This window comes from Nerophis lumbriciformis, linkage group LG11, assembly GCF_033978685.3.
Source record: "Nerophis lumbriciformis linkage group LG11, RoL_Nlum_v2.1, whole genome shotgun sequence".
Taxonomy (NCBI): Eukaryota; Metazoa; Chordata; class Actinopteri; order Syngnathiformes; family Syngnathidae; genus Nerophis; species Nerophis lumbriciformis.
In genome coordinates, this window is record NC_084558.2 from 5,152,055 (window position 1) to 5,164,599 (window position 12,545).

Sequence of the window (12,545 nt, forward strand, 5' to 3'; positions counted from 1 at the left end):
TATGCACTGTCACTCTTTCTTCAGGTCAGACTGACTGACTAACCCGGCCCCCCAATCCCCCCCCACCCCAAACCCCCCTCACACACACCCACCTACCCAAGCCCGCCCCCTAATACCCTCAAAGTCCTCCCCCCTCCCCCTCCCACTTGAGAGAGCAGTGGTTTAAAGTTTCCAAACTCGGCCTCTGATTGGCCCCTCAAGTTTCTCTTGAGGGGAATAAACTTTGGAGCTCAGTCAGAGAGTGAGTGAGTGAGTGAGTGAGTGAGTGAGGAGCAAACTTCTTCCAAGAGGATGGCTGGGAAGATTAGAGCCTAGAAGGATTTCAACTGCTTTGGTGCAGCTTTTGGATTAGTTTTCATTTTTGAAATCCCTTCTATTTAAAAGATGCACTTTTTGGGGATTTACAGCGTTTGGATTGTATTCCATGCAGCCTTATGCAATTATTCGGAGGACCAGTGCAGCTGGAGAGGAAGGCAAGTATAGTTCCTAACTTTTAAATACCGGTGCTTGCTTTGACCGCAACATGTTGAGACTAGAAGATCTCTGCATGTGAGCTGAGGGGCAAGAGGGAGGGGTTGACTGCAGGAGGGTCCAGACAGACTTGGATTAATTCCAAAAAACTGTTATGCATAATTTCATCAATTTCCTACTGGGTGCTTGTATATTTTTTTAAAAAAAGGACTCTTGCATGTTATGAGAGGACCTGTCTTCTGCAGAGCTGCCAGCAGGCGGCGCTTGTCATGCTTGCAGCAATGTTGCATCTATATGAGGCTTTAACGGGCACATTTGGTGGCAAGTGGACCCTGAATGCCTCACAGTGGGAAAAGTAGCCTGATAATGCTCTCTTCAAAAAGTGGAAAAAAAGAAAGAAAAGTTTTCTTAATTTTTTTCAAGCTGCAGGTATTGACTTCTTATTTCCTCCCCATGCAGTGGTTTGTCCCAGCAGCAGGGCAGCGTGGAGCAGATCTCCCTCCACTGCTCCGAAGGCACCCTTGACTGGCTGTACCCCAAAGGAGCACTTCGTCTCACCTTGTCCCCACGCCTGCCCTCCATCGCCGTGGGCCCCGGTGGCGGCGGCGGCTCTTCGGGCCTCATCACGGCCTGCGTCAAGGCCTCGGAGAACTTCCACGGCGCCCAGCTCTACCTGGAGAGGGACGGCGTCCTGGAGCTCCTGGTGGGGGACCGGCTGGAGACGTCCCTCCCGCCGAGTGTGCGCTGCTTCAGCCGGGCCCCGGGGGAGACGTTGGCGCTCTTCCTGCAGGCGACGCCTCACCAAGACATCAGCCGGCGGACGGCGTCTTTCCGCTACGAGCTGAGGGGGGACTGGACCGCCCGCTTGTCGCTGGACTCCAACCACATCAGCACTTTTGGTGAGTTGACGGTCATTTCGGGTTCTGAAGGCATGTTGGCCTTCGGGAGGAGAAGCGGAGTTGGGGGCCACAAAAGCACAGGAGGGGGGGCTTTCTCTGGCTCTTTGAATGCATGCCGCTAGAGCACTCTGGGATTACTGCCGTCTCCTAGGCGACAGAGGCCTCTCCCCAGCTGAGATGCTCCCCTCTTTTGTTGCGCTTGCGGGGCAGACTTGTCTGCACTAGAGACCCCCACCCACCCACACGTTCGGTTTGCTTTGCACTGGAGAGGAAGGAATCTCATTTATCAAGAGTGGAGAATGTGCAGCCAGGGGCCTCCCAGCACAATGCTTTGGTTACATTTTTTTGCCCTTCTAGGAATGATTTTGTGAATTTAAAAACGGCGGCACTTTGACCTATCTTTAAATTCTGAGCTGCTAGAGCAGAAATATTCAACCATATTGATTTGGTGGGCACCTTTTCAGAAAGCTAAAGTATTTACTATTTGTCCTATTTTGTATATTCCGGAGAACTAGCATCTTCTACATTAGGGGTCCCCAAACTTTTTGACTTGGGGGCAACATTGGGTTAAAAAATTTGGCTATATATATATATATATATATATATATATCCATCTTCTTCCGCTTATCCGAGGTCGGTTCGCGGGGGCAGCAGCCTAAGCAGGGAAGCCCAGACTTCCCTCTCCCCAGCTACTTCGTCCAGCTCCTGCCAGGGGATCCCGAGGCATTCCCAGGCCAGCTGGGAGACATAGTCTTCCAAACGTGTCCTGGGTCTTCCCCGTGGCCTCCTACCGGTCGGACGTGCCCTAAACACCTCCCTAAGGAGGCGTTCGGGTGGAATCCTGACCAGATGCCCGAACCACCTCATCTGGCTCCTCTCGATGTGGAGGAGCAGCGGCTTTACTTTGAGCTCCCCCCGGATGGCAGAGCTTCTCACCCTATCTCTAAGGGAGAGCCCCGCCACCCGGCGGAGGAAACTCATTTCGGTCGCTTGTACCCGTGATCTTGTCCTTTCAGTCATAAACCAAAGCTCATGACCATAGGTGAGGATGGGAACGTAGATCGACCGGTAAATTGAGAGCTTTGCCTTCCGGCTCAGCTCCTTCTTCACCACAACGGATCGATGCAGCGTCCGCATTACTGAAGACGCCGCACCGATGAACATTACTTTATAAAAAAAATAATTTTTTAACTTGGGACTTCCAGCGGGCCGGATTTTGGATCCAGCCCGCGGGCCGTAGTTTGGGGACCACTGCTCTACACGATTTTTGCCTATTTGGTGTATATCTGCGTTTTTTTAAGGACCTTCTGAAACAAAAGCCAGTCAAAGATATAGCACTCTAGAGGTTTTTTTTTAAGAATAATAATACATATTTTTTAACTAAACTTGCGGGCCCAAGTGATGAAAAAGGGTGGACCTAAAATGGAGCCTTGAGGAACACCACTGGTATAACTAAAGAAGTTCAACAAATGACTAGATCTGAAGCAAATAAGATACAGCTACATCAAAAGGGAGAGGACTTAAAGGGGTGCCTGGAGGAACGCCTCAGTTGGGTACCCTGCTCAGTGGCCTTGTGGTGAGAGTGTCCGCCTTGAGATTGGTAGGTCGTGAGTTCAAACCCCGGCCAAGTCATACTAAAGACTAAAAAACTGGGACCTCCCACTCAGCATCAAGGGTTGAAATTGGGGGTTAAATCACCAAAATGATTCCTGAGCGTGGCCACCGCTGCTGCTCACTGCTCCCCTCACCTCCCAGGGTGTGGAACAAGGGGATGGGTCAAATGCAGAGGGTAATTTCACCACACCTAGTGTGTGTGTGACTATCAGTGGTACTTTAACTTTATATTGATTTGGTGGGCACATTTTCAGAAAGCTAAAGTATTCACTATTAGTCCTATTTTATATATTCCGGAGAACCAGCATCCTCTACATACGCATTTGATTTTTGCCTATTTGGTGTATATCTGCTGTTTTTAGGACCTTCTGGGGAAAAAAAGCCAGTCAAAGACCTTCTCTAAGATAGCACTTTTTTAAGAATATGCTGTAAAAATGTGAGTCCCTCACAACTTTTTCTTAATTAAACTTGCGGGCCCAAATGATAAAAAAGGGTGGACCTAAAATGGAACCTTGAGGAACACCACTTGTATAACTAAAAAAAAGTTAAAGTACCCATGATTGTCACACAGACACACTAGGTGTGGCGAAATGATTCTCTGCATTTGACCCATCACCCTTGATCCCCCCCTGGGAGGTGAGGGGAGTAGTGAGCAGCAGTGGTACCCACGCCCGGGAATCATTTTCGGTGATTTAACCCCCAATTCCAACCCTTGATGCTGAGTGCCAAGCAGGGAGGTAATGGGTCCCATTTTTATAGTCTTTGGTATGAACTCACGACCTACCGATCTCAGGTGACAAATGACTAGATCTGAAGCAAATAAGACACAGCTTTTTTACCATGAATTGATTAACGTGGACCCCGACTTAAACGAGTTGAAAAACGTATTCGGGTGTTATCATTTAGTGGTCTATTGTACGGAATATGTACTGTACTGTGCAATCTACTAATAAAAGGTTCAATCAATCAATCAAAAAGCTCCACCAAAAAGGAGAGGACTTAAAGGGGTGCCTTGAGGAACGCCTCAGTTGCTAGCAAGGTTAAAATGTCAATGCAAGTTCTTCTATACAACAGGGGTGTTTTTAGGAATTGTCTGCAAAAAGTTTTGCACTGAACTCGGGGGTTGGTGTAGGCGTCGGCAGTTGAATAGGCCTGGACTAGAGGCTTTTAAGGTGCGACCTCAGACACCCGGGAAGGTTTTAGGGTGGGGTAAAAGTAGCAGCTGTTTGCTATTATTCTTGCACATTCCTGTGCGTTTGGACTAATTAACGAAAAAAGAAAATGAGTTCCATGCAGTCACTCACCGACGTTCTTGCTCCCTCAGACGCATGCAGACCCTGCAACAACACGGAGATCCTCATGGCCGTGTGCACCAGCGACTTTGGTAAGTTGTGCATCAAAAAAAAAAAAAGCAACAGCGGAGGAATGATGAGAATCAGATTTTATGGGAGGAGAATAATGAGCTCACCAGCGCGTGCCTTGTTCCTCCACAGTGGTGCGAGGCAACATCAGGTCCGTGCAGGAGGACGAGAACCTCCGGGCGGCGGTCATCAAGGTCAGCGCCACGCGGGTGTTCCGGCAAAAGTACGCCCTCTTCACAGGCACCAGCCGCGTCTCCGCCCGGGGGGAGATCCGCACCCTGCTGCAGTGCGGCGTCAAACCGGGTCCAGGCAGCTTCCTCTTCACCGGCCGAGTCCACTTCGGGGAGGCTTGGTTGGGCTGCGCCCCTCGCTATAAGGACTTCCTGCACGCCTACACGGCGGCCAAAGCGGCGCAGCAGATTCCCTGCGAACTTCCTGTGGATTGAGCGCCCTCTGAACTCACTTGCTGCTTGTCTACGTGACACAGAACCAGGGCGGTATACAACGCCTGGCCAGGCTGAGAAGCCATGTTGGCGCCACCGAGGAGAGAAATGGGACTTTTTTTTCCCCCCAAAACACCATTTCAGTGCAATAGCAGGTGCAGTAAGATTTTTGTGGGGCTTCTTGGTTGGCATGGAGACGACAAGAGAGTCAAACTCAGGAAAAAGGCATAAAAAGCCAGCCAGAGAGGACACATTATGTTATGAAGCAGATTATATCAAGGAAATTGCACTGAGTAAAGAGACGGGAACGATGCTGCAAGCACTGAAAACCAAATAAATAATAATAATATGTAGCAGAGCGGTGCAGTGGAGAAGGTAATATATGTACATACTGTGCAGGGAGCACTTCGTACACTCAAGCCCAACAGAAGTATTAGTTTCATCCTGTAAATATTTAGCTGGTGACAATGATATTTCCAACCTGCACTATGTCAACCAAACCAAGTGCTATGTGTGTGTAAATATGTCAATATGTGGATAAGATGTTCTATTGTGGATTATATGGATGTTCTGTCAGTAAAAAAAAAAACACTTTAAGGAAACTCTCTTTTCGCACGTGTGCTTGTTTAACATAAAACACGACTTTTATCAATAGCAAAAGTGTCCCTTTTCTCACGCATAAGTCACTTCAAGTAGCCGTGAAAGTGACCCCGGGGAGGCCTGAACAAGATTTGCGGCGCTCAAGTAGAAAACATTGGAATTCCGTTGTCCTCACTCTGCACATTACCAGGAGCCAGGAAGCCATAAATTGCTACTATGGGGGCACGTCTGAGAGGAGGTGCCACGCGGTCGCTCGCTCCATCCTGACCACGTCTTGTTATCAAAGCCAAACTCCTTTCCGCCTTTAAAGAGTACGTCTTGCGTGCGGAATCATGCACAGCTGCGCGTGTTCAAGTCTGCACCTGTTTCTCTTTGGTGCAAAACACAATACGGGTAAAAACGCCCAATTTACTGCAAGCAGTTAAGGAAGTTTAGGTTGCCTGACTTGTGTGCTGGAAATGAACTTTTTAAACCAAATTGAATGCTTCACTGCTCCTTTAAAACATCCTATAGCCGGGGGGGCTGCACACACACACACACACACACGCACACACACACACACACACGCACACAGGTTATTGTTGCAAGACGGACAAACCAAAACAAAGAGTACTTAGACTAGCCTCATGATGTGATGCTGTGTCAGCAATTATTGCCCCAACAACACACGCTGCAAAAAGGAATAATACCTTAAATAATTCCAATGGAGTGCGTGCAAGTATGTCTGTATAGCATACTTGACAACCATTTTCAGTGCCTCTCCCGAAAATCTCCCGGGGCAACCATTCTCCCGAATTTCTCCCGATTTCCAGCCGGACAACAATATTGGGGGCGTGCCTTAAAGGCACTGCCTTTAGCGTCCTCTCTCACCTGAAAAGGAGACTATTATATATGTCTCCATTATCCATAGGTTTATCTATAACCCATAAAGTAGGCAGGCACGGAGCTATTTCTCAGCGTGTGTTTATTCCAGCCGGCACGTTAATACACTGACACACAACAGCCGGATTCCCATCATGCATTGCTTCAAAACTACGGCAAGTAGTAATGTCCAAAATTTCCAGCCGGACAAACAATATTGGGGGCGTGCCTTAAAGGCACTGCCTTTAGCGTCCTCTCACCTGAAAAGGAGACTATTATATATGTCTCCGTTATCCATAGGTTTATCTATAACCCATATCACGGTGGCCGAATGGATATAGTCACTCCTGAACGGTCAGAGAAGGACAAGGCGCCGGCAACGCAGTATTATGGGCCACCTTGCAAAGCAACATCCCGTTCTCATTTGCGGATGTTTTCAACAAATCCGTGAAGGATATGTTCCCGGATTCAGAGATCGCTCACCAGTACTCAAATGGCAGAACAAAGGCTACTCAAATAGTGAAAGTAAAGTGTTTTGTTTTTTTAAAGTACCGTATTTTCCGCACTATTAGCCGCACCTAAAAACCACAAATTTACTCAAAAGCTGACAGTGCGGCTTATAACCCGGTGCGCTTTATATATGGATTAATATTAAGATTCATTTTCATAAAGTTTAGGTCTCGCAACTACGGTAAACAGCCGCCATCTTTTTTCCCAGGAAGCGCTTCTTCTTCTACGCAAGCAACCGCCAAGGTAAACACCCGCCCCCATAGAAGAGGAAGCGCTTCTTCTTCTACTGTAAGCAACCACCCGCCCCCGTAGAAGAAGAAGAAGCGCGCGGATATTACGTTTCATTTCCTTTGTGTGTTTACATCTGTAAAGACCACAAAATGGCTCCTACTAAGCGACAGGTTTCCGGTTCATGAAAAGACGCAATCTCTCCATCCGCACACGGACTACTATTTCACAGCAACTGCCTAAAGACTTTCAAGAAAAGCTGGCTACTTTCCGTGCATATTGTAAAAACAAGATAGCTGAAAAAAAGATCCGGCCAGAGAACATTATCAACATGGACGAGGTTCCACTGACTTTTGATATTCCTGTGAACCGCACTGTGGATACAACGGGAGCACGTACGGTGAATATTCGCACCACAGGGAATGAGAAGTCATCCTTCACTGTGGTTCTAGCTTGCCATGCTAATGGCCAGAAACTTCCACCCATGGTGATATTCAAAAGGAAGACCTTGCCAAAAGAGACCTTTCCAGCCGGCGTCATCATAAAAGCTAACTCGAAGGGATGGATGGATGAAGAAAAGATGAGCGAGTGGTTAAGGTAAGTTTACGCGAAGAGGCCGGGTTGCTTTTTTCACGCAGCTCCGTCCATGTTGATATACGACTCCATGCGCGCCCACATCACGCTGGTTTTTAATATATTATTAAAGTTTGACTGACCTATCTGACTGTTTTTTTGACATTCCTTTAGCGCAGTTAGATGCGGCTTATAACACGGGGCGGCTTATAGGTGGACAAAGTTTTGAAATATGCCGTTCATTGAAGGCGCGGCTTATAACCCAGGGCGGCTTATGGTGCGGAAAATACGGTAAGCAGCAAGTACAGTACAGTTAGTAGAACAACTGTGTTTTCATTACTGTGTACTGTACTATATATATATATATATATATATATATATATATATATATATATATATATATATATATATATATATATATATATATTTATATATATGTATATATTAGGGATGTCCGCTAATGGCTTTTTGCCGATATCCGATATTCCGATATTGTCCAAGTCTTTAATTACAGATACCGATATCAACCGATATATGCAGTCGTGGAATTAACACATTATTATGCCTAATGTGGACAACCAGGTATGGTGAAGATAAGGTACTTTTTAAAAATAATGATAAAATAAGATAAATAAATTAAAAACATTTTCTTGAATAAAAATGAAAGGAAAACAATATAAAAGCAGTTACATAGAAACTAGTAATTAATGAAAATGAGTAAAAGTAACTGTTAAAGGTTAGTACTATTAGTGGACCAATCATGTGTGCTTACGGACTGTATCCCTTGCAGACTGTATTGATATATATTGATATATAATGTAGGAACCAGAATATTAATAACAGAAAGAAACAACCCTTTTGTGTGAATGAGTGTGAATGAGTGTAAATGGGGGAGGGAGGTTTTTTGGGTTGGTGCACTAATTGTAAGTGTATCTTTTGTTTTTTATGTTGATTTAATAAAAATAAAAAAAATTAATAAAACAAAACAAACAAAAAAAAAAAACGATACCGATAAAAAAAAAAAACGATACCGATAATTTCCGATATTACATTTTAACGCATTTATCCGTCGATATTATCGGACATCTCTAATATATATATATATATATATATATATATATAAGAAATACTTTAATTTCAGGGAATTCTAGCTATAAATATACTCCTCACCCCTTAACCCGGCCCCGCCCCCGACCCCGCCCACCCCTACAATCTCCCGAATTCGGAGGTCTCAAGGTTGGCAAGTATGCTGTATAGACGCGCAATAAAGCTCCCCTCCCCCTCATGTTGTTGTGTGTAGCTGAGGTGAGGCGTCCACAGGGCCAAGCGTGAAGACCCCAGGAGAAGAGGCAGGGGGAAGATTTTGGAGGGTGTGTGGACTTCGGTTTGGTCGAAAAGCTGTGGGGATGGGGATGAGCACGCGCGCGCGCACACGCACACACACACACACACACGCACACACACTTTGAAGGGGGCCCTAAATTGCAAAAAAGTAAAAAACAAACACACAAAAAAACAACACAAAAATACGTAAATAAAAAAGTTAGCAAAATGCACACTCTACACTTAATTGGAATGTTTTCTTTAAAAAAAAGAAAGAAAATAATCTAACCTATGACCTATGACATGACGTCTTTGCCACCTGCTGCCTGCGCTTTTTAACCTGACTGTTATACTGCTGGAGGGCAGGTCACATGGTGTCACATGGTGTCACATGGTGTCACATGGTGTCACATGGTGTCACATGGTGTCACGGTCAAAGAAGGCTAGTGGAGAAATTAAACTACTATAAACCAGGGGTGCCCAAACTACGGGCCACGGGAAGTCTCAAGTTAAAAAAAATAAAAAAAAATAAAAAAATATATATATATATTTATTTTTTATTTTTTATTTTATTTTATTTTTTTTCCTTTTTCTTTAATTACTATTCTTTTCTTTTATTTTATTTTCTGTCCTTTCTAATCCATTTTCTACCGCTTGTTACTCTCGGTGTCTCCTAGCCACTCAAGCAAATCATATTGTCTAAAAATGCATTTTCCCATTGATAACGTGACATCATCGCGCTCGCGTCGCAGTGTCAATTAGTGCGAGAGGAATATATATATGTATATATAACTATAAATATAAATATATATATATATATATATTTATTTTATTTTATTTTGTTATTTTTTTGGTAACACTTTAGTATGGGCAACATATCCACCATTAATTAGTTGCTTATTAACATCCAAATTAGTAACATATTGGCTCTTAATTAGTCATTTTTAAGTACTTATGAATGCTTTATTCTGCATGGACTTATTATACAACAGCCATTAACTAAGAGTCTTCCCTCAATAACTTCAGAATTATTGCTTATTAGTAACCCTAATCCTAACCCTGATCCTTATATGTTCCCCTAGTGTCCAGATAACTCTAACTTAAGTCTTTGTTACTTTAATAAGCAACTAATTAATGGTGAATATGTTCCCTATACTAAAGTGTTACAGCCCGGCCCCCGGCAAAAATGTTTTAACCCAATGTGGCCCCCCGAGTCCAAAAGTTTAGGGACCCCTGCTATAAACTATAAAGACAATATAACATACATCCATAAACGTGGATGCATATGCAAAAGTGCAATATATTTATCGGTATAGTAATCTATCTATTTATATCTGCACCTTCTTTTGTAAATGCAAACACTCTGCACCTTATTGCTCTCTTATCCTGCACTACAACGAGCTAATGCAACAAAATTTTGTTGTTATCTGTACTGTAAAGTTCAAATTTGAATGACAATAAAAAGGAAGTCAAAGTCTAATTTTATCTGCTTGATAATCTTTTACGATGAAAGGTGGGACATCAAGGTTATCTGGTGCGACCTATAAAGCGAAGGATAGAGGAGGAGGAAATACGGGCTGAAAGCAGAGGTATGTATACACATTTGCCTAATTCATTTTTAGCGTTAGTATCATCCATCCATTTTCTACCGCTTGTCCCTCTCATGACTTTTCTTATCTGGGCTAACAGCAACAGGCTGTTGTTGCACTTATTTCTATTCAGGGACAGCAAGAGTAGTATGCATACCATAACAAATATAAGCTCAATTGGGTGAACTTCTTAAGTCAACAAAAATTAAATAAGCAACATCTGCAAAGCAGAAAATCCAGAAATTCACAAAGGGCATACTTGCCAACCTTGAGACCTCCGATTTCGGGAGGTGGGGGTGGGCGTGGTCGGGGGTGGGGCAAGGGGGGCGTGGTGGGGGGCGTGGTTAAGAGGGGAGGAGTATATTTACAGCTAGAATTCACCAAGTCAGGTATTTCATATATATATATATATATATACATATCTAAGAAATACTTGACTTTCAGTGAATTCTAGCTATATATATATATATATATATATATATATATATATATATATATATATATATATATATTTATTTTATTATATATATATATATATATATATATATATATATATATATATATATATATATGTATATATAAATAAAAGAAATACTTGAATTTCAGTGTTCATTTATTTGCACATATACACACACATAACACTCATCTACTCATTGTTGAGTTAAGGGTTGACTTGTCCATCCTTGTTCTATTTTCTGTCACTATTTTTCTAACTATGCTGAACACCCTCTCTGATGATGCATTGATGTGTGGCACTCACAAAAGTGCTTTCATCAAATGCATTAGAGTCTGGAATTTTCCATCTCTCCCTAGCATGGCCCAAAACCGGTCAATCTTTGCTTCCTGAGGAAGTTCTTCAGTGCCAAGCACTTGGTAGTCCACTACTTCTTCCCGGAGGCTATCCAGGTCCAATCGCAGCTGCGGCTTGGAACTTACAAGCCGTTATGAGAGTAGCGTATGTGTGTGTGTGGCCCTTTAATAGGTGAGCATGTGAGGTGAGTGACGTCAGTGAGTGTGTGGGCAAGAGAAGAGAGGAAGCGGTAGCGTGAGTGCGGGCGGGGACTAGTTTGTTTTGTGTTGGATTGGCTGTGTGCAAGCAATCAATAAAGCAAGATTTGCAACTAATCGCCGGACTCAAGCAGGAAAGGTGCAACAAAGCGTATTTCTTCATCTTACTCGTGGTCGGCGTCGCCATGGCTGTATCTTCCTCGTTCTTCTGCTTCGTCTCCTTGTTGTGTGCGCAGTTGTGCACTGCACTCTCTAAAAGCCGTATATGTTATTGATGTTATAGATGGCGGTATTATCCTGTTTAAGAGTGTCACAACATTGCTGTTTACGGCAGACGAACTGCTTTACGGTAGACGAAAACGTGACTGCTGCTTTTGTGTGTTGTTACCGCGCTGGGAGGACGTTAATGAAACTGCCTAACAATAAACCCACATAAGAAACCAAGAACTCGCCCTCGATCATTCTACAGTTATAACGTGATTGGGCAGGGACACTGTTTAAATCATGGGAAAGCGGACTCAGGTCCGCATGGGGCTGGAGGGGGCGTGGCCTCCAGCTCCGCCTGAATTTCGGGAGATTTTCGGGAGACAATTTGTCCTTGGAGGTTTTCGGGAGAGGCGCTGAATTTCGGGAGTCTCCCAGAAAATCCAGGAGGGTTGGCAAGTATGACAAAGGGTGAGCAAGCTGGTAACACAAACATAAACTGCATTTATTGTAAGCGCGGCTATTGGCTCCCGTGTTGAAACATATTCGTTTTTTCAGTTTTGGAATGTGATTGCAGGCCAATTTATTACCATTATCTATGTTTTATTCATCAATAAATACAATTTGAGTGTAGAGAAAGTGCTTCAGCGTTACAATTTATTTTGTGTTTTACACTACAGCATGTGTTCAGACAGCAAGCAGCCACAGCACATTTGCTGGTGGGAGACAGACTCAACGTGTAGATCCATGTGTTTGTTATTTGTAACAGACTGTAGTAACAATCATTTTTCAATTAAAAAGTGTACAACATATATGTTCAACGGTAATACATTTTATTCAATATGAGACTAATTTTTGTCA

General features: G+C 43.8%; 1 protein-coding gene across 1 annotated transcript; it reads left to right on the forward strand.

The window, feature by feature from the left end:
* Nucleotides 1-246: 246 nt before the first annotated feature.
* metrn (meteorin, glial cell differentiation regulator) lies at nt 247-5,917 on the forward strand. The gene is made up of 4 exons (XM_061967640.1): nt 247-473; nt 931-1,370; nt 4,309-4,368; nt 4,478-5,917. Exons 1-4 carry the CDS (start codon nt 385-387, stop codon nt 4,789-4,791), a joined length of 903 nt encoding a protein of 300 aa, XP_061823624.1. The 5' UTR covers nt 247-384; the 3' UTR covers nt 4,792-5,917.
* Nucleotides 5,918-12,545: the final 6,628 nt, after the last annotated feature.